The 22,397-nt window shown below is 40.4% G+C and overlaps 1 protein-coding gene and 1 pseudogene across 2 annotated transcripts; both read right to left on the bottom strand.

Moving 5' to 3' along the window:
- LOC112401181 (cAMP-responsive element modulator pseudogene) overlaps positions 1 to 740 on the bottom strand; it is a 9,578-nt pseudogene extending 8,838 nt beyond the window's left edge.
- An 807-nt stretch (positions 741 to 1,547) lies between these two features.
- Positions 1,548 to 19,582, bottom strand: ZNF449 (zinc finger protein 449). Of its 2 annotated transcripts, XM_024747274.1 has the most exons (4): positions 19,140 to 19,582; positions 17,240 to 17,444; positions 5,138 to 5,251; positions 1,548 to 4,945 (listed from the first exon to the last, which is right to left on the bottom strand). In XM_024747274.1, the coding sequence occupies exons 1-4, from the start codon at positions 19,491 to 19,493 to the stop codon at positions 4,059 to 4,061; spliced, it is 1,560 nt and encodes a 519-aa protein (XP_024603042.1). In that variant the 5' UTR covers positions 19,494 to 19,582; the 3' UTR covers positions 1,548 to 4,058. The 2 variants fall into 2 exon arrangements, with proteins under 2 accessions (XP_024603042.1, XP_024603044.1); XM_024747276.1 differs by lacking the exon at positions 17,240 to 17,444 and having other exon boundaries at positions 4,914 to 4,945.
- Positions 19,583 to 22,397: the final 2,815 nt, after the last annotated feature.

Here is a 22,397-nt window from a genome sequence, read left to right on the forward strand (position 1 = left end):
GGACGCGCAGGCCCAGCGGCCACGGCTCACGGGTCCAGCCGCTCCACGGCATGTGGGATTTTCCCGGACCAGGACACGAACCCGTGTCCCCTGCATCCGCAGGCAGACTCTCAACCACTGCGCCACCAGGGAAGCCCCAAATATGTGTCTTTTTAAAAAACCTAAAAGAGGGCTTCCCTGGTGGCGCAGAGGTTGAGAGTCCGCCTGCCGATGCAGGGGACACGGGGTTGTGCCCCGGTCCTGGAAGATCCACGGTCCTGGAAGATCCCACATGCCGCGGAGCGGCTGGGTCCGTGAGCCATGGCCGCTGGGCCTGTGTGTCCGGAGCCTGTGCTCCATGGCGGGAGAGGCCACAACAGTGAGAGGCCCGCGTACCGCAAAAAAAAAACAAAACAAAACAAAAAAAAACCTAAAAGAACTTTAAATGTAGAAATAGAGTGAACCTCATTTTCTGATCACAGGGCAGGAGAACCAAAAATTAAGAGGAAAATGGCAATATTGTACAGTTCTTGGGTCAAAGGGGAATTATAATGAAAACTGTGATAATAAATAATTTTGAAGTCATCAATAATAACATTGTGATGGTTAATTTTATGTGCCAACTTGACTGGGCTAAAGGATTCCCAGATAGCTGGTAAAACATTATTTCTGGGCATGTCTGTGCGAGTGTTTTCAGAAGAGATGTGCATTCATTCCGTGACTGAGTAAAGAGTTCCGCCCTCACCGATGTGGGTGGGCATCACCCAATCTGTTGAGAGCCTGAATAGAACAAAAAGGCAGAGGAAGGGCGAATTCCCTTGCTCTCTTCTTCAGCTGGGATGTCCACCTTTTCCTGCCCTTGAACATTGGAGCTCCTGGTTCTCTGGCTTTTATTTATTTTTTAAATTTTTATTGGAGTATAGTTGCTTTACAATGTTGTGTTAGTTTCTGCTGTACAGCAAAGTGAATCAGCTATACGTATACATATATCCCCTCTTTTTTGGATTTCCTTCCCATTTAGGTCACCACAGACCACTGAGTAGAGTTCCCTGTGCTATACAGTAGGTTCTCATTAGTTATCTATCTCTGGCTTTTAGACTCAGGGACCTACACCTGCAGCTCTCCCCCCATCCCCCATTCTCAGGCTTTTGGACTTGGACTGGGAGCTAAACCATTGGCTCCCCTGGTTCTTACATCTTCGGACCTGGACTGAATTACACCACCAGCTTTCCTGGTCCCCCAGCTTGCAGACAGCAGATTATGGGATGTATCAATCTTCATAACTGTATGAGTGAAGTTCTATAATAAATCGAATTTTATATATATATATAAATACATACACATATGTATATGTGTGTATATATATAAATATATATATAAAAAGTATGGAATGTGACTAAAGACATATTTAGAGGAAAATCCATAGCCTTAAATGCTTTTCTCATTAAACAACAAATACTTAAGATACGATATGCTGGATATTTATTGAAAGTGTACACTGTGTGAGGCCTGAAGAAAATATATTTCATTTAACCTCCATAGTACTTATGAGGTGGGTGCTGCGTTTTGCTATTCGTAGTACTGAGGAGGTACGTACTATATTTTGCCCTTATCTTTTTGAAATGCTCAGAAGTATAATTAGGCACATCCACACAATGTTTTAACTATGATATGTTTCCAAGGACTATTTCACATAATTCTTGATTCAATGCCACACATATTTATTAGTGCTTATTATATACAAGACACTATGACAAAGAAATGAATAATAGATGTTCTCTACCCTGTAAGATCCAGTCATGTGTGTTTATGATATAGATGATACAGCTCATATTATGATTGCAACGAACACTACTAGCTAAATTGATTGTATTAAATGCTAAAACTGGTACATAAACCCAGCACCATGGTTGCAGGGAGTAAAGTGATTCCAACTGAGGTTGGGGGCAGGAGTCCATCGTGGTGCTTGCTGCCACTGCTCAGGGAAGCATCTCTAAGTTGTTCAAACAATGAGTTAATGTGATTGAAGTGGGAAGGGCACATACATTTCCACTTTATTAAAATATTGCATAGATACAGAGCAGTTGGGCACATCCATTCTAAGGCACTGTCCTGGTTTGAATGCAATTCCACAAGAGAGAAAAGAGAAGCCATTACATTCGGTATTATTCACCTCTACATTCAGACTCCTCCCATGTTCCATGTTTATTGCTACTGGGATCTCAATTTTAACCCCAAACTTATAGCAGCATCATACTGGGACCTAGATGACAAAAATGAAAGACACATCCTGGCTCTAGCACTTGATATGATTTGGCACTTAACTACAAACTCTCTTGCATTGCTCTCCATTTGTTTCCCAACTCTTGTTTAACTAAAGATATTATAAACTCTTTATGGATTAATTTCTTTACTAGTTTTCATTAAGCCTAGAACAGGACTAGTTAGGCACATAGTAGATACCCCCAAAATGCTTCTATTAAATATCACTTCCAAGAACTTCAATGGAATAGAAAAAAATATACTTTCCGTAATTCTAGTTTAAGGAAAGGATGACTGGTATCCTCATAAAGGGGAAATACTTGAATGTCCTATTTCTTGTATTTTACAAGGAACTAGGCTGAATGAATATTTTCATGTATTAACAGCTTTAACTGACAAAGAGAGTTCTTCCCTTGCTACAGGAACTTGAGTCATTACCACTATTATATGAGAACATTTATATAAGTAGCAATGTGTGTGTGTGAGATTATAAGTAAAATTCAAAGAGGCTGTGAATCACTGAGCAACGTATAAATATCTGAATTAGTGACCTTCACCTCCTTAAATAATGTGTGTGTGTGTTACATAAAAAACATATAAGTTTAAAGAGTTTTTCATAACACCCTTGACACAACTGGAGATAACTAGGCTTGGGAACAATCAGACTATACAGATAGCTATAGAAATATCTGTTAAAGGCAGTGTGTTCCAAAGCATATTTGCAGAATACTAGCTTTGCGGGTCATTACTGGGTATACATGAAAAAGGGTTCTGGGCTCAAACAGGATTGTAAAACACTGAGCCAAAAGAGGTGCTTTTTCCGCCTTTACCAGAGGACCTCTCAGAATTCTTATATGCTGATGTGCGCTGTGAATCTACAAAGCAGAAACAGCAGGAAGTGATTCCCAAACTTATTTGCAGACTATCTTGTATAACTAGGTGTTCTATGACATACACTTAGGGAGACACTGAATTAAAGGATGGGTAAAATTTAAAAGCACTGAGAGATACATAGCTGGATAGCAAAGGAGAGTGAAAAGCAATGGACACTGGTTCCTCAGTCAATCTAAATTAAATTAGATTCCACTTGTATAGCTTCAACTGTCAAATGGGTTCTTCCACAAAGAGCTGACTTATTCTGGGAACAAAATAAATCATCAAATCAATACTCAGCTCGAAGCGGCGTCACCCCAGGCTGCAGCTAAGCAGACTAGCCACCTTTGCAAAATTCAAAAGTAAAGATTAAAATTCTAATTTCCTCAAAAATAAAATTTTCAATGGAAAGAACCCAGTTCATACCAGGCAAATGAAATCGTCTTCATCCACGTGTTCCTAACACATTTTCATTATTTCATAAAATACACTGTCTCCTTTCTTGCCACTTGGGACACATATAAAGCTTTAAACTAATATAATCACCTTTAATAATGACAGCAGAATAATTATAGTGCTGCTATAATAGATATGTCAGATAAATATGATTATCCATTATGTTGACCCTACCCTGAAAAGGATTGCCATTATTTTTATGCTTACATCTATGATACGGTTGGCTTAGTTCACAAAATTTTTCAATGTAATAAAAAAATAAAAGTTGTAGAGACAGAATAAATCAAATCTAGGAAAACTGCAAGAGTAGATAGATACTCTAGAATTCATATGACTTGGAAGATGGGTTTTTAAAGTAGAAAAAAAAAAGCTGTTCTTATAAGCTCAAACAAAAAAATTCTTCCAAGACAAACAGGATGCTGCAGGTTTAAGATTTTGTTTTTTGAGTTACTGTCAATCTCTGTAGGACTTGTTTCCTTTAACAATCCTTAAAGAAGACCTCTAAAGTGAGTGACTTGGTGCATAATAAGGCCTGCTCTCTGTCTGAAGCTTTTAGAACAATGACTACACTTGTATGGCTTCTCCCCTGTATGAATTCTTAAATGAATAACAAGGCTTGGTCTCTGTCTAAAGCTTTTCCCACAGTAATTACATTTAAATGGTCTCTCTTCAGTGTGAGTTCTCTGGTGCAAAGTAAGAGCTGTCAGCCTACTAAAACTTTTCCCACAATTATGACATCTATGAGGTTTCTCACCTGAATGAGTTTTCAGATGTCTTTTAAGACTTGATCCATGACAAAAGCTTTTCCCACACTCAAGGCATTTATATGTTTCTTCTTCAGAGTGGGTTCTCTGGTGCCCTATAAGGTGTGACCGCCGAGTGAATCGCTTTTTACACACCGTGCATTCATAGGGTCTCTCCCCGGTATGAAGTCGTTGGTGTCTGTAAAGGTCTGAACTACGAAGGAATCTTTTTCCACATTCAGGGCACTTATGAGGTTCCTCTCCTGAATGAATTCTCTGGTGCCCTGTAAGCTGTGACTTCCGAGCAAAACATTTCCCACACTGAGAACATCGGTGAGGTTTGTCTCCTGGACTCTTTTTCTTATGGGGTCTAGCGTTGAGGGGTTCTTCCAAGTTGGAGCTCTCAGGTTTCTCTCCTGCTGAGGGGTTCTGATGCTCTACAAGTTTTGTTAAATCTCTCTGTAAATCCTCTGGGGGGGTTTCCCATTGATTTTCTAACTGTACATAGTCTTTTTGCAAAATGGGGCCATGAAGAGCATTCCCCTCTAAAGTAACAATAAATGGATACATATTCTCCATTTTTTTCTGTTTTTCTGAAGTAGCTTCTTCATTTTCTATCCCGATCTCAAAACCTGAGAGAAGAAACAGAATGCAGATGTCACTGTGTCCCACATTGAAAAGAACATGAAGGAAAATGAGTTATATTAAACCACTGGTAGAAATAGAGACATTCTTAAGTACAATAGAATCCAAAACTCTTTACCTTGTTCAAAGTTGAGTTTTTTCTTTTCTTTCTTCTGTGTTATCAACGAATAATTACTTACCTAACTTGGAATCGAGTAATTGCTTAATTTCTTTGGAATCTTGTAGTTCCTTCACCCATGCCTCTTCTCTATGCTCCAATGGAAAGCTCACGTCGAGTTTTGGTATTGGATATCCTGGCCAGAAGAAAGATGAGAAGCATAATAGTTTAGGTCACCAAAGATTTTTCCAGAGTTGAGGCTGATATCTTGGACATATGGCCCTTAATATCTACGTCCTCCTCAACTATTATTATGTCATCTGGAATCTCTTGCGGGAGTCTTATTTTCCTTTAAGACAAGAACAAAACAAGGCTATTCTCTTCTAACCTATGGAAAGGGAGTAAATCAATTCTGTGCAGAAATCAATACAATAAACTGCTACTGTATCTATTTTGATAATAGATTTATTTAGGTTAGAGCCAAAATATGAAGTAAATCTTCATAAAGTTTTGGCACATTAAAACTGAGAAATGCTGATACTGAGTACTACGTAAAGAGAGAGAGGTAAAGCCAGAAGTTATACAACTGCTTACTGGAATAATTTCAGTTGAGATTTTCAAATTATAATGGAAACGGACTGGGTTAGCAACCAGAAAAGCAGTCTTTATGCTTGTTTCAGCTGAAGACTAGAAGTGGATCCTCTTGAAATTAACCCAAGTAACCATCAAAGGGTGTTTCTCACTGTCAAGCTAAGGACAACCAGAGAAGTTTCTACATTCAGTGCTCTGCTGTGTCCTACCACCCTCTCCTCACTGAGGAGAGCCACTCTGACTCCCATCCGCTCTCCACGCCCCTTCCTCGCCTTCCTCTGCTCTGGCCAAGTTAACCGGTCCGCCATCAAGTTTGGGTTGCAAGTGGCTCATCTGAGATCAAAATGCGGCATGATGTTTAAATACTAGCATCATTAAAATAATATCAGCAAGTTAATTTGATGAAACTTTAAAATTTAAGACATGTCAAAACAGAGGAAGTGGACTAAAATACCTTATTTTATATTTTCATGGAAAAAAGGACCTTTTAAGATTAAGAAGCAAAAATGCGTTGCAAATAAAATTCTGTTTAAATTCACTATATTGCTTTTGTTTGGGTTTCAAAGCTAAGAATAGGATGAGAGGGTAATGAGACCGAGGTCAAATAAAAATGGAGGTCATAGATCAAAGGAAAGCTGCAATTACATAAAAGTAGGAGCAAACTGAAACTTGAAATAAGCAGAGAGAGTAGCAAAGTCCTAGGTGTGAAACACTAATTTATAATCTAAATGCAGGGAGGGAGACAGACAGACTTCCAACACGATACCATGAGGAGCTTTGCAGACCTATTTCCTAGTGAAACTGGTGAAAATTACTAAAAATAACAAAGAAACGTTCAAAGTCTAGAAAATTAGGAAACATCTATTGGGTTGGCCAAGAAGTTCGTTCGGGTTTTTCCATAAGATGTTCTAGAAGGACCTGAACAAACTTCTTGGCCAGCCCAATATTTTTAAAAATCTGCTAAAATTTACAGAGAACAGCAAGAGTCTTACACATTTAAACCAAAACTGTTCTCTTTGGTCCCTCTCCCAGCTTCACTACAGACTGGCATAGCCAAGAGCCTGGGGCACTCTTTCCCCCAGCTCCCATTCAGAGGGATATCTTCCTGGGAGGGGCAGGACCCCAGCATTTGTCACCCTGCCCTTAGCTATCTACAGTTGAGTCTAAATTCCAGGCCACTGTGGCTGAGAGGTGAGGGCTCCTTTCATCTACCCAGTCTCCACTGGTGGGATAGAGGATCTATCTACCTTGGGTGTAGTATTGCTGAGAATACTAGGGCCCTGACTGCCCTTGCAAGGCAGTTGTGGTTTTGTAAGGCAACTGTGATTGTAAGGCAGTGGTTTCTTGCCTGGAAAGGCAAGTCAAGGAGACCTGAGGCTCAGATTTAGTGCTCAGCTCCTAAAGTGGCAATGTGACTCAGAGATAAGCACATTATTGTCCCCACCTCCAGCTCCAGAGCAATGCATCTGAGATTTGGCCTGAGAGGACAAGCAGGCCTTAAAAGAGGTAGCTCCTAAAGTCTTCTCAAAGAAACTGACTTCACTTCCAAGAGAGAGAGGAGACGTTCAAGCCTAAGGATACTCTCAAAAAGAGTGGAGGCTGTAATGAAAGGCAATTGGAAAGAGTGATAGATTTATTGCATATACACACTAAACTGTAGGCTGACTAGTTTGCAGAAGAGAACTGGGGAAAGAGACAGCTGGGAGGAGTCCTCCTGGGATCAGAACAAATCTCAAAAACTGACCTCAGGAACTAGCCCATCTAAGGTGTCTGAATTTGATTGAATTAGTCTACAGAGCAATTTATGCTCCAGGGCATTGTTGAACGCAATAGAGCAATTAGCTGACAATTAATAGCTGGGGCTGGTCACGGCAAGAGACAGCCAAAGAAAGCCCTGCAAAAACTACTGTCATTCCAGGGTGACTATGCGCACACCCAAGGCTGTGCTCCATGAGGGCAATACCAAATGCTTAATATTGCAGGGTGAACTAGAGTTCACTAAAATAATCCAGCCACTCACCAAACAAATAAATAAACTCTGGAGAGTGGGAAGAAGGACACACAGTTGCTACAGTATGTAATCTAAAATGTCCAGTTTCCAACAAAAAACAAGACATGTATGTGAACAGGAAAGTATGACCCCTACACTGGAAAAAAAAAAAAGAGCAGGCAACAGAATCTGCCTATGAAATTGACTAGCTATCTAATTTAACAGACTTCAAAGTAGGCATTATGAATATGTTTCAAGGACTAAAGGAAACCATGATTAAAGAAGTACAGTAAATTATGATGGCATTACATCACATCAAATAGAGAATATTGATAAACAGGGACTTCCCTGGTGGCGCAGTAGTTAAGAATCTGCCTGCTAATGCAGGGGACACGGGTTCAAGCCCTGGTCCAGGAAGATCCCACATGCTGTGGAGCAACTAAGCCCGTGCGCCACAACTACTGAGCCTGCGTGCCACAACTATTGAAGCCCACATGCCTAGAGCCCGTGCTCCACAACAAGAGAAGCCAGTGCAATGAGAAGCCTGCACACCGCAACAAAGCCCTGCTCGCTACAACTAGAGAAAGCCCGTGCGCAGCAATGAAGACCCAACGCAGCCCAAAGATAAATAAATAATTAAAATTTTAAAATATTGATAAATAGAAATTATTAAAAAAATAATTGAAATCGAGTCCTCCTAAAACTGAGTTCCTCTGCTGAGTTTATGATTAACCCTTCTATCCAAAATTTTATTCCCTTTCTTGTCTGGCACCTGTTCCCCTCAGGATTGAGGAGTCTCAATGCAAAGGGGGGATTGGAACCAAGCAGGACTCTCTGTGTCCTCCATTTCTTGTTTGTAGAAAAAGGCTTTAGTCTCCTAGGCCTTCCCTGACTTCCAAAGAGCAAATTCAAGCAGTTACTAATTAGGGAAGTGAGGGAATGCAGAAACAAAGGAAAAGCAGTCAAGAAACAATAGTTCAGTAAACAGAGTCCTAGTTCCTCCTCAAGGGAGGGAGATATACGTGTGTGTGTGTGTGTGTGTGTGTGTGTGTGTGTGTGTGTATAAAATAATCTGATACATATCTTTGAGTTGTTCTGCAGGAGCTAAGGTTCCCCACCCAGGTGGAGGATGGTAACTACCTTCTGAGACCCCAGACTGGTCAGAAACTTGATGACTGAGATTCCTGAAACATCACTCTGCTACCTCACTATCAACCAATCCGAAGAAAGTCATGCACCCTGCAGCCCTCACTCCGAATGCTGCCTTTAAAAACTCTTCCCTGAAACCCATCAGGGAGTTCAGGTCTTTTAGGTATGAGCCATCTGTTCTCCTTGCTTGGCCCTGCAATAAACCTTCCCTTGCTCCAAACTCCGACATTTCTGTTTGTTTGGCCTCACTGTGTGCCAGGCACAAAAACTTGGGTCTGACAACAGAATCAAGTGGTAATTCTGGAGTTGAAAAGTACAATGACTGAAATGAAAACTTCACTACAGTGGCTCAAGAGTACATCTGAACTGTCAGAAGAATTGCTGAGCTCGAAGACAGATCAATAGAGGTTATGCTATGAAAAGAACAGAGGCAGAAAAGAGTGAAGAAACATGAATGGAGTCTCAGAGAAAAGTGGGGCACCATTAAGTGCACCAACAGATATATAATGAGAGAACTAGAAGGAGAGGAGTGAGAGAAAGGAGCCGAAAAAATATTTGAAGAAATGATGGCCCCAAACTCCCCAAATGTATTTAAAAATATCAATATACACACCTAGGAAGCTCAATAAATTCCATGTACAATAACTACAAAGAGATCTACAAACAGACATATCAGAGTAAAAATCCTAAAAGCCAAATAAGAAGAAAAAACCTTGAAAGACAGCAAATGAAAAATGACTTGCCACTTACACGGGAACCCTAGCAAGATTAAAAGCTGAGTTCTCATCAGAAACAACAGAGGCCAGAAGAGAGTGGGATAATATATTCAAAGTGTTCAAAGAAAAATAAAAACTGTCAACCAAGAATCTTATATCCAGAAATGCTATCTTTCAAAAATGAATATGAAATAACATTTCTGATAAACAAAAACTGATGAGAATTCATTGGTAGCAGACTTGCCTAACATGAAACACTAAAGGAAGTTCCTTAGTCTGAAAGCAAGTGATCCCAAACAGTACCTGAATCTACATGGAAAAACAAAGGGCACAAGTAAGGGTAATTATTTAATTATAAAAGATAGTACAAATACAAATTTCTGTTTCTTGTCTTAAAAGATTTTAAAAGCAATTATGTAAAACAGTATGTATGTAGTATATTGTTGGGCAAATAACATATAGAAATGTATTCTATTTGCCAATAACAGCACAAATGAAGTGGGTAGGAGAAAGCTGTACTGGGCTAAAGGAATGACCAGTTAGTAACTTGAATCCACGGGAAAAATGAAGAAAATCAGAAATGATAAATAATGTTAATATAACAAAAGCTATAACATATACTTGTTTTCCTTTCTTCTCCCAGCTCCTTTAAAAGTCTTAAAATTATATAAAGTGATAACTATAACAAGATATTGTTGAGTTTGTAACATTTTTGATATAATATGTATGACAGTAACACCCCAAAAGGGGAAAAAGGGAATAGAGTTACATAGAAGAAATATTTCTATAGCTCACTGACATTGTTAGTATAAATCCGAAGCTGATTATGATAAGATGTACATAATAAATCCTAGAGTAACCACTAAGGAAATAACTTTAAAAATAGTGAAAATTCATTAAAGTACATAAATTTTACATTGAAAATATTTACTTAGTGTCAAAGAAAGCAGTAAGTGAGGGATAGAGGAGCAAAACAGATATGAGACACATACAAAAACAAAAAGTGAAATAGCAGATATAAATCCAACCATATGAAAAATAAGGTTAAATGGTATGAATTAAACAACTCGATCAAAAGGCAGAGATTGTCAGACTGGATTTTTAAAAATCCAACTATATGCTGTCTAAGGAGACACATTTCAGATTCAAAGATACAAATAGATTGAATGTAAAAGAATGGAAAAAGATATATCATGCAAGTAGTAACCACAAGACAGCTAGAATGACTACATTAATATCATACAAAATAGACATTAAAACAAAAAAGTTATTAGAGATAAATAGAATCATTTTATAATGATAAAAGAATCAATCCATCAGGAAGATGTAACAATTATAACCATACGTGCACTTAATAACAGAATACCAAAATACATGAAGAAAAAATGGACAGAAATAGTAAAAGAAATAGGCAATTGAATAGTAATAGCTGGAGACTTCAATATCTCCTTGCAGTATTGGATAGGAAATTTAGGCAGATGATCAACAACAGAAGACTTAAAAATTACCATAAGCCAACTAAACATCACATTTATAGAGCACTCCAACCAACAACAGCAGAATATACATGCTTCTCAAGTGCACAGAGAAAATTCTACAGGACAGTTGAGATACTATACCGTAAAACAAATGTTCAAAAATGTTAAAGGGGACTTCTTTGGTGGCGCAGTGGTTAAGAATCCGCCTGCCAGTGCAGGGGACACGGGTTCAAGCCCTGGTCCGGGAAGACCGCACATGCTGCAGAGCAACTAAGCCCGTGCGCCACAACTACTGAGCCTGCACTCTAGAGCCTGCGTGCCACCACTACTGAAGCCCACGTGCCACAACTACTGAAGCCCATGCACCTAGAGCCCGTGCTCCACAACAAGAGAAACCACCGCAATAAGTCCGCACACCACAATGAAGAGTTGCCCCCGCTCGCCACAACTAGAGAAAGCCCGCGCACAGCAAAGAAGACCCAATGCAGCCCCAAGATAAAAATAGATAAGTGAATAAAAATTTATAAAAAATGTTAAAGGATCACAATTACAAAGTATATTCTCCCACCAAAATGGAATGAAATTATAAATAAATAACAGAAAGAAAACTGGGAACTTCACAAATATTTCAAAATTGAACAACATACTCCTAAGTAACCAATCAGTCAAAGAAGAAATCAAAAGGGAAATTAGAAGTATTTTGAGGTAAATGGAAACGAAATGAAAATGAAAACTTAGGACTGTAAAACCAGTGCTTAGAGGGAAATTTATAGCTATGAATGCCTATATTAGAAAGGAAGAAAAATCTCAATAACCTAACTTTGCACCTTACACCATCTCTGGATACAGAGAACATGTGCTCATACTTGAGCTTCTTCTTGGATGAACTTCTTAATTATCTACCAACCTCGCCCCCCACTCACCTTGTCGTCCTACATCCTACATAACATTCAGATCCTTGTGCCTCTGGCGCACTCAGCCTCCACTTCCTGGACTCTCAGAGCCCTGCTCCTGACACTATAACCAGTTTGCATTTCCCAACCTATGCTCATGACCCATGTCAGCGGAGGCTACTGACCATTCCTTGACCCATCTTCCACCCTTCTGATGTTAGTTCCTGTCCTCTACTCTTACACACTCCATAGTATACCATCACAGATGCTGAATGAATTGGACGCTTATTGAAAAGGTTTTCACAGATATCAGCCCTCCTTCTATTTGCTAACATGGTGATAACGGTTATGACTTTTATTCAGCAAAGATCAAACACTTTGATGATACAGAATAAGTGAAGGCAAGGAGAATTTGGCACTCTCATATGCTGTGGTGGGAGAACAACAATTTTGGAGGACAATTTGACAATATCTATTAAAGTTTTAAATACCCATTAACCAATCAACCCCACTTCTAGAAATTTAGCCTATTGACACCTGCATATACACAAGGATGCTCACTGTATATTTTATAGCTTGGCTCCAGGGCTTTGAATCAATGTTGAATGGCAGTCAGAAAGCAGGCTCTAATTTCTACTTCTGTCAGGGGGCTCTTCTCTTCACCCTCAATGCAGACTAGTCTGTGTAGCTGCTATTATTACCATTGGATGAGTGGTTTTACAGCAATAGAAGAAACATCAATTGCTATTCAGTTGGTATAAAATAAGAGGGTCCTACAAATAGAAACCAAAGCCTATTACCTTAAATTCAACCATTGCTTCTGTCTTTTAGACTATAGTCTAGAACCTTAGACCTTAGTTTCCAAGTGATGATAATGTGTTGTCCAGGATGTTAAACTCACCTCATGGTTATAGCCAAGAGACTCATCATGGGTATATTTTATTTGACCTAATTAACTGAAGAAATTTACTCAAGAAAAATTGACTGCAGAAAAAGAAAAAAAAGATACAAGGATATAATGTACAGCACAGGGAATATAGCCAATATTTTATAATAACTTTAAATGGAGTATAGTCTATAAAAATACTGAATCACTAAGTTGTACACCTGAAACTAACACAATATTGTAAATCAACTACACTTCAATTTAAAAACTACTTTCTGACCTAAAAAAACTGAAGTATAAAGTAAACGGCTAGTAGCGACAGGGAAGCATAGGTGCATACTTGTTTTAAAATATAGCTCCAAATTCTTTGATATTTTTCCCTTCAAGTGGTGGAGTTTGATTTTCTTCCCCTTAAGTGTGGGTTGGATTTAGTGACTTTCTTCTAATGAATAGAATATGGTAGAAGTGATGGTGTGTGACTAGTTCATCAAAAACATTGTGGCATCCTCCTTGCTTTCTCTTGATTCGTTTGCTCTGGGGGAAATCTGCTGCTGTGTTGTGAGGACACTCAGGCAGCCTATGGAGAAGATTGCTTAGCAGGGAACTGAGGTCTCCTGCCAGCCCCTGCTGACATCTTGACAGCAACTACATGAGCAGCTCTGAGCCAGAAACACCCTGTCAACCACTCCTAAATTCCTGACTCTCAGAAACTGTGAAGTGATAAGTGCTTTTTCTTTTAAGCTACTAAATTTTGGGGGGTAATTTGTTATTCAGCAAAAGCTACCTAATACAAAGAGGGAAAAAGCAACTTGAGGTTAACAAAGAAGGTGCTTGATTGATGAATGTTCCCCCCATCCCAGGCTCAGGGAATGACTTCATTAAGCCCCATTATCAAACATTGTGTCATAAAGTCTCCACTGTACCAAGAAATATCATTACTATTGTTAGGGCTGGATATTAGTTAATGATACATCATTTAGTATAAGAATAATCTGAAGAAATTTAAGTTACAAGACTCTTTTGTTGCTTTACAGACAGCATTTTTTGCCCTACATTTTACTTTAAATTTTCATCTCTCATATCCTGCATCACCAAAAAGATGTGACCTTTGACATTTTGTATACAATTTCCTAGTGTAAGCTCATGCAGTTAAATTTTAAAAACCTGAGGCTTTGGCAAATGAAAATTGTTCCAAATTTGGTGTACTAATTTTGAACTCCAGACTTTCAAAGATAAGCATGGTATACTTTATATTTTTAGGACCAGCACATCTTTTCTTTCTTATTGCAGACATTCTAATATTTTTGCCTATCTCTTAACATCTGGCGTGTCTGGCTTGAATTCAAATAAGGGATTTTTTTTTTAAATAAGGGATTTTTTAAAGCTTATGTATTTCTTAGATTTCTTTATATTTTCTACTTAAGTTCTTTTCCCTCTTTCTCTCTTATTCTCTCTTCCCACCCCCCTCTGTATTCACATTAAATGAATATCATTAGGTGAATATATGTGTGTATATACATATATTTTTTTCCATTTTATATATACCCAACAACTTAATGTTTTGCTAACAGGGAATACATTCCAAACTTTAATATAAAATCAACTGACCTCTTCCATTACTTTGAAATTTCTTCTATTCTGCCAGCATCCTGTGCTTTTCACTCACTCAGCCTACAATATGATGTGCTTCATGTAATATACCGAAGATGTTTTCATTTAAAAAAAAACCAGTAAAAGTATAAGCAACCTTTAAATTATAGAACACTAAGTCTTGCGTCATTTTGCAAAGCATAATATATCACTTTAACAGTGATGAAAAAGGGGTAGTTTCCTCTCCTCCAAATTGGTATATTTTACTTGTTTAATTCATTCTATCTCTTCCTTGTTGAACACACTGGACATTCCCGTGCTTTAAAGAGTAAAGTATTACAATCAAGAGCAACATTGCTGTTCTGCATCATCTGTGATCTTTGTACCTGGGACTGTTGCTAAGAGGAGCAGATTAACGTGGGGAATGAGAGTGCATGTGCAAAAACATTTATCATTAAATATTTCTAGCTAAGTTTCACTACTTGTTGCTGGCATACATACAAAATTACAGATTTTTTAGAACTTTTAAACAGACTATAGACTATAGGTAATGTAAAGATTGGAACGTAAATGACAATATTATATAGTTCTGCTTTGACCATAATATACATACATATGTAGTTGTCGGTTTTTCTTTTTTGTCACCTTTATTTTAAAATATCTAGAGACCCACAAACACCTCAAACTCAAACTCCACATGGTCAACATGGTCAAATCTAAACTCACATTGATCCTCTCTTCTGTTCCCTGTGTCAGTCAATAATATTATCAATCTTCCCAGTTCATTGGCCAGAATCCTGGATACCATCCTTAACCTCTTTTTCTTCTTCATCCAACACCCAGTCAATCACCAAGTCCCATAATTTCTATTTCCTACCTATCTTTCAAATTGGTCTTTTTCTCTCTACCACCACCGACACAATCTTAGACCAGAAAATCATGCTCTCTAAGGTGGATGATTGCAGGATAGCTGTTTCCAGTCTTCCCTCTCTTATTGTAGCCAGAGTGACCTTCTAAATGCAAATCTGTGTATATCCCTGCCTTACTTAAGAACATCCAGTGGTTCCCCAATGTCCTGGTAATAAAGTATATCTTCTCAACAAGGCTGACAAAGTTCTTCAAGATCCAGGACCCTGCTTCTCTCTCCAGCCTCTTCAGTGCAACTCTGGCTCCTCTGCTTCTCCTCTGCGCCCTCACACTGCAGCAGGAAGTCTTCAGATATGCCATGCTCTCTACCCCTCTGAGCCTTTGCATAGGCTGCCCATTCTGTCCAAAGCCCTCTCCCCTCCCCACTTCCACCACTCAGCAGGCTTACTGCAATTCATCTTGTAGGTGTCTACCCAGATCCCCCTTCCTCAGGGATGCCTTCCCTCTCTGCCAAAAAGCTGGTTAGGTGGCAATCCTATGAGCTCCCATAACATCCTACTCCCTCCAATACATCATTTAACAGTCCTATTTTCATATCTGAATCATCCATAGGAGCTGAAGCTCCAAGGTGCCTGGGACTGATTTTCTGTCTTGTGTACTAGAGACCCCAGGGTGGCAACCCACTGAATGAGGAAAATATTTGCAAATCATATACCTGATAAAGGATGGATATCCAGCATATATAGAGAACTCTAAAATTCAACAACACCAAAAAAAAAAATCAAAAATGTGCAAAGGACCTGATTAGACATTCTCCAAGGAAGATTTACAAATGGTCAATAAGCACATGAAAAGATGCTCAATATCACTAATCATTTGGAAAATGCAAATCAAAACTACAATGAGATACCACCTCACACCCATTAGGAATGCTACTATCAAAAAAAAAAAACAGGTGTTGGTGAAGATGTGGAGAAATTGGAAACCTTGTGCACAGTTGGTGGGAACATAAAATGGTACAGTCTCTGTGGAAAACAGAATGGAAGTACCTCAAAAAATTAAAACTAGAAATGCCGTATGATCCAGCAATTTCACTTCTGGTTATATACCCAAAAGAAGTAAAAGCAGGGTCTCAAACAGATATTTTTACACCCATGTTCACAGAAGCATTATTCACAATAGCTAAGATGTAGAAGCAACCCAAGTATACGTTTATGGAAAATGGATAAGCTAAATGTGATATATACATACAAAGGATTACTATTCAGCCATTAAAAGGATGGAAATTCTGAACCCTGAGGACATTACGCTAAGTGAAATAAGCCAGAAAGGTGAATGGTGGTTGCCGGGGGTGGGGGGCAGTGGTGGAATGTAAAAATGGGGAGTTATTGTTTAAATGGATCTAGAGTTTCAGTTTTACAAGATGAAAATAGTTATGGAGATGGATATTGGTAATGGCTCCACAAAATTATAAATGTATACAATACCACTGAACTGTACACATAAAAATGGTTAAGGTGGCAAATCTTAGGTCGTGGGTATTTTACCACAATAAAAAAAATTGAAAAGAGAAAAATAGGCTTCCTGAGCAGGGTCATCAGCTTAAGGGGTTTTCAATCCCATTCGATTGAAGGTGCTTTGTGCCCAGCTATTCTCAGAGAGATATTTCCTCCTTCTGCTCTTTTTTTATTTTTTGATTTTTTTGATGTGGACCATTTTTTTTTTTTTTTTTTTGGATTTTTGTCCACGGGGCCAGTGGGATCTTAGCTCCCTGACCAGGGATCGAACCCACACTCCCTGCATTTGGATCTTAGCTCCCTGACCAGGGATCAAACCCACACTCCCTGCATTTGGAAGGCAAAGTCTTAACCACTGGACCGCCAGGGAAGTCCCTCCTCCTTCTACTCTTGATCAGAGTGGCCTGTTTCCATCAGGTTATCGGTATTCTAAGCAACCTCAACCCTGGAGAGCTCTTGAGCTCTCAAAATGGAAACCAAAGAAAGGAAATAAAACCCTTGCCTTACCAGGGTCCAGAAAGGGCTGGCCTTCCCCAGCAGCACCGAAGCTCAGCTCCTGCGGCCCTGCCTGTGGGATCCACGCCTCTGCCACTGGGACCTCCGGGGCAGGTCCCATTACTTGGAGTGGGGGTGACTCCAGGTGGATGTTTGGCGGTATGTGTGCCATTCCCACTGGTGCCAGTTCTTCCAAGAGCATTTCCTGCCTATCGAGCTGGGGGAAATGCCAGAACCGTCACTGAAGTCCAGACCAGCCCTGCCCAGTAGCAATATAATGCAAGCCACCCATGTCCCTTTAAATGTACCAGCAGCCATATGAAACAAAAAATGAAATAGGTAAAGTTGATCTTAATAACACACAGTATTTAACCCAAAATATCTAAAATATCATAATTTCAGAATGTAATCAATATAAACAATTGTTACGAGATATTACACCGACTTTTCTTTCATACTAAGTTTTTGGAATGTGCTGTGCATGTTACACTTACAGCACATCTCGATTTGGACTAGCCACATTGCAAGTGCCCCAGAGCCACCCCTGGCTAGTGGCTACTGTTCTGGGTGGTGCGCGACTAGACCATACAAAGATAAAATCTATGTGGTAAGCTAAACCGAGAAGATGGAGAAAGGAAGGGAAACCATAAATTCATTCTATCCTAGGGGGACAGGGACCCTTGGATGACTCCAAGGAGAGTTGACCCCATCAACACACCAGGCAGAAGTGCCCCTAATGCCCACCAACAAACACTTTCTTCTCCCAAAGATTCTGTCCGTGCTCAGCTATGGCTTTCACTGGATGGTTCTGAACAGAGGCCAGCGCCACCGCCCCCATGGGGCAGTTTGCCTATGATGGCAGGTGGTGGCTATCAGAATGTAACGAGCCAGAGGTGGGAGTCTATGTACTCGGCTGGCCAAAATGTTCGTTCGGGTTTTGCTGTAACGTCTTACGGAAAAACCAGAACAAACTCTTTGGCCAACCCAACAATTCACAGGGCAGAATTGTTCCACCTCCCAAACAATTTAGGAATGTTCCCTCAAACATTCATGTAGGTAAAAAGAACCTTTCAAGGACCTCACCCTGTTGGTCATATAAACACAAAATATTTTTGCATATTTTAGCATGACTTGAATGCTCTAGGAAAGCATTACTTTGGAAATCAAATGAAGACTATACTACTTATTGTTTGGACTGACCAAGAGTTGTTTGCCACTTTGAGAAATCATATGACCAACAGCAGCACCGCTCACGGTGTTTGAGCTGTATCACATCAGTCAGAAGTTCTGCCTGTCGCCTTCCCAATGTATCTGTGCATAGATTCAAGCAAATGACAACCTCCTGAAGTTTTGGTGCAGTCAAGTCCAAATATATGCACGCTCACATGCTTATTAATTCATAAGAAATCACATTCCTTTTCCTTTATATTCCTTCTAGACTCTACTTGACTCAGGGTTGGCAAAATTTTCTTGTAAAGAGACAGACAGTAAATATTCTAGGCTTTGTGGGTAGTATTGGTCTGTTGCCTCTTCTTTTTTAAACCACTCTTCAAAAAGGTAATAACCATTACTAGCTCATGGGTTGTATAAAAACAGGCTTTGTCCAATATTTGGCCCATAGAGCACTTATTATGTTGATTTTTTTTTCTAATTCGGTGTATATAAGGAGGTTATATTATCTATAAATTTCATTTTAGCACAGTAAAGGGGACATTACCAAATATCTGTTATAGAAGTGGAGTTGGGTTTAATAGTTGAGAATCACTGAAACATATGCCAATTCCAGCAGAAGGAAAAAATGGAAAGCCCTGCAAGGAAATCCTGAGGCACCAGACAGAATGTCTGATCCGGTCCCAGCTGCCTCTGCTACTTCTTTTGGTCTAATTCCCAAGATCCCAACCTCTTTTCTCACCTGCTGCTCTGGTATCTCAAGTTCTCTCTGTAAGTCTTCTATCAGTGACACAACTCTTTCTCTGTTCTCCGGGCAATGTTCCCTCACCCAGGTCTCTATCTCTGTGGGCAGAATCGTTAGGAATTGCTCCAACACCAGCAGCTCCAAGATTTGCTCCTTAGAACGCATCTTTGGCTTCAGCCATTGACAGCAGAGCTCCCAGAGTTTGTTGAAAGCTTCATGAGGCCCAGATGCTTCTTTGTACTGGAACTGCCGGAAGCGCTGGCGGAAGACCTCACAGTCGGTATCATACTCTTGAAACACCGAGCCCTGATTCAAGGAGGCCTGGATTGCACAACCCAGGGCCACAGCCATCGCCAACTTCCAGCACTGTACAATTTATCTGGGTCCCGAAGCGGCAGATTCCAATTTCTTTCTTTGTGTTATCCTCCGGGCAGAGCCACCTACAAGCTGAGGACGGGACAAAATGAGGAAGGAGAAACAGCAGTGGTTACCAGAGGGTAGACTAACCTCCCTTAACTTGCTTACTTTTCTCCAAAGCCCTAAAGAAGCAGATCATAATCTTTTGGGGGGTTTTGAGAATCTGATGAAAGTCATGGACAATTTCTAGAAAGATACACTACACAGCAAATTCTGCATTCAATTTCAAAAAGTTCACAAAATCTTCAAGACCATCCACGGATTCTCTAGAACTGTGCTATCCAATATGGTATTCGATAGTCCCATGTGGGTCGGGGGAGAGATAAATTAGGAGTTTGGGATTAACAGATACACACTACTATATATAAAATAAGTAGACAACAAGGACCTACTGTACAGCACAGGGAACTATACTCAATATCTTATAATAACCTATAATGGAAAAAGAATCTGAAAAAGAACATACACACACACACACACACACACACACACACACATATATGTACATATTGGGTTGGCCAAAAAGTTCGTTTGGTTAGTGAATACGTTGTTCCATAAGGTTTCTCATGAAAATGAAAAATGTGTCCTTTATTTTTACTTAAAACCGAACAAACTTTTTGGCTGACCCAATACATATATATCTGAACCACTTTGCTGTATATTTGAAACTAATACAACACTGTAAGTTAACTACACCTCAGTAAAAATAAAATAGTCCCATGTGGAAGTTTAAATTAATTAAAACTAAAAATTCAATTTCTCATTCATACCAGCCACATTTCAAGTGCTCAAGAGACATCTTTGTGTGGTACATATATACAATGGAATATTACTCAGCTATAAAAAAGGATGAAATAATGCCATTTGCAGCAACATTGATGGACCTAGAGGTTGTCATACTGAGTGAAGTAAGTCAGACAAAGACAAATATATGATATCGCTTATATGTGGAATCTAAAAAAAGGCTACAAATGAACTTATGGACAAAACAGAAATACAGTTACAGATGTAGAAAATAAACTTATGGTTACCGGGGGGTAAGGGGTCGGGGAGGGATAAACTGGAAGATTGGGATTGACACATACACACTACTATATGTAAAATAGATAACTAATAAGGACCTACTGTATAGCACAGAGAACTCTACTCAGTACTCTGTAACGGTCTATGTGGGAAAAGAATCTAAAGAAAGAGTGGATATACGTATATGTATAACAGATTCACTTTGCTGTACACATGAAACTAACACAACATGGTTAATCGACTATACCCCAATAAAAATTTTAAAAAAGAGACATCTTTGCAGAAAGTTCTATTGGACAGCTCTGCTCTAGAATTCCATGGACCCAGTGAACCCCTACAGATTTAGTGGCCTTTAAACCCAGTCCCAGCCTAATTTCAAATGTCTTGTGTTTCTGAATATAGCTAGGCCACAGAAGAAATGCAGGAGCAACACTTACAATGGTGAAGAACCATGAAAGTCCATCTACCTTTGAGTAACCCTTAGTCACCTTCAACCATGGGCATCTTGGCTAGGGCCATGCCTTGCAAAGACAGCAAACCACCAATCATTCCTCTCCACTGGAGGTTATGCATAGTTCAGGCAACATCACTGTGACCCTCATCCTGAAACAGTATTCTAAGTGACTTTCTCATGAGCAAAACACATGGCAACAGGGCAGGCCAGCAGGAATCAGTTCTACATTAATAACCAAGAACATCTGTCACATTCATCACGCCTTGTGCCAGCTACTGTTCTAAGCCTCCCACAGGCATCGGTTCATTTAGCCCTCACCCAACGTTAGGAGGTGGGTTCTAGTACTGTGCCCTGAATACAGATGAGGAGACTGAGGTGAACCTGAGGAGGACGGAATAACTTTGTCCCAAGTCACACAGTAAACGTCAGAGGGAAGTGGGGAGGAGGTTGGAATCTACAGACTCCCGCACTGCTCACGTCCCAAACATCCACATGTTCTCTGAGTGCAGCCTCTGAGGTCACAGAGGCCGTCACGTACATGTCCCCACAGGTCTCAGCACCGGTGCCCAATCCCCCCACCGCCCCGTGTGCTGTGGCCGCACTCTGTCTGCATTTGCCAGGACGCCTCATGTACCTGTCCTCTTCCTTGGAGTGGTGGGACAAGGAAAAATATGCTCATGATCCCACCCAGTCATGCCAGATGGGCACTGCCCCCATAGCACCGTTATCTGGATGGCAGCCTGGGCTTCAGCGGCAGACCCATCTCGTGATAACATGCTAGCTCTGAGTCCCTGACGCCCAGGGCTTCTGTCGCTAACACGAGATAATCACGGCATCTCTTTCATAGAAGTTCCTGAGGCGGATCCCAGCGCAGGGAAAGGAACAGCAGTGTGCCTGGCACAGAGGAAGCGCTCAGGAAAGCTCATTTCCTAGGAAGCTTCTATTTCCTCCCACCCCACCCCGCCAAGGCACCTAACCGTCGCTGGAGGGCATCCAGGGACCGTGCTGGTTTGTGCTATGGACCCGCCTTGAATGCGCTCCAGCCTCACAGCTGGGCAGCCCTCCGCGGACGGTCCCCAACCTTCCACCACGCCGACCAGGGACTTGACCCTCCGCCTTTCTCCCCGTCGGCCCTTCCGGATGAAAACTTCACTCCACCCCGGGGCTGATGGCTTCTCCTCAAAGCCTCCTGAATGAAGCCGGCCCACAGGGCCCGTGGATGAAGAAGGGTGTAAAGAGAGGGCACTCGGGGAAAGGATAGGGGGACAAGCCTAAAAGCCGGCTTAAAATCGGGGGGCCGCGGCGCGGCCCGAGCGTGCTCCCCGGGGAGGATGTCCCGCCGCCCGGAGGGGCGCTCCCCG

Source organism: Neophocaena asiaeorientalis, unplaced genomic scaffold (genome assembly GCF_003031525.2).
Source record: "Neophocaena asiaeorientalis asiaeorientalis breed wild unplaced genomic scaffold, Neophocaena_asiaeorientalis_V1.1 scaffold1138, whole genome shotgun sequence".
Lineage (NCBI taxonomy): Eukaryota > Metazoa > Chordata > Mammalia > Artiodactyla > Phocoenidae > Neophocaena > Neophocaena asiaeorientalis.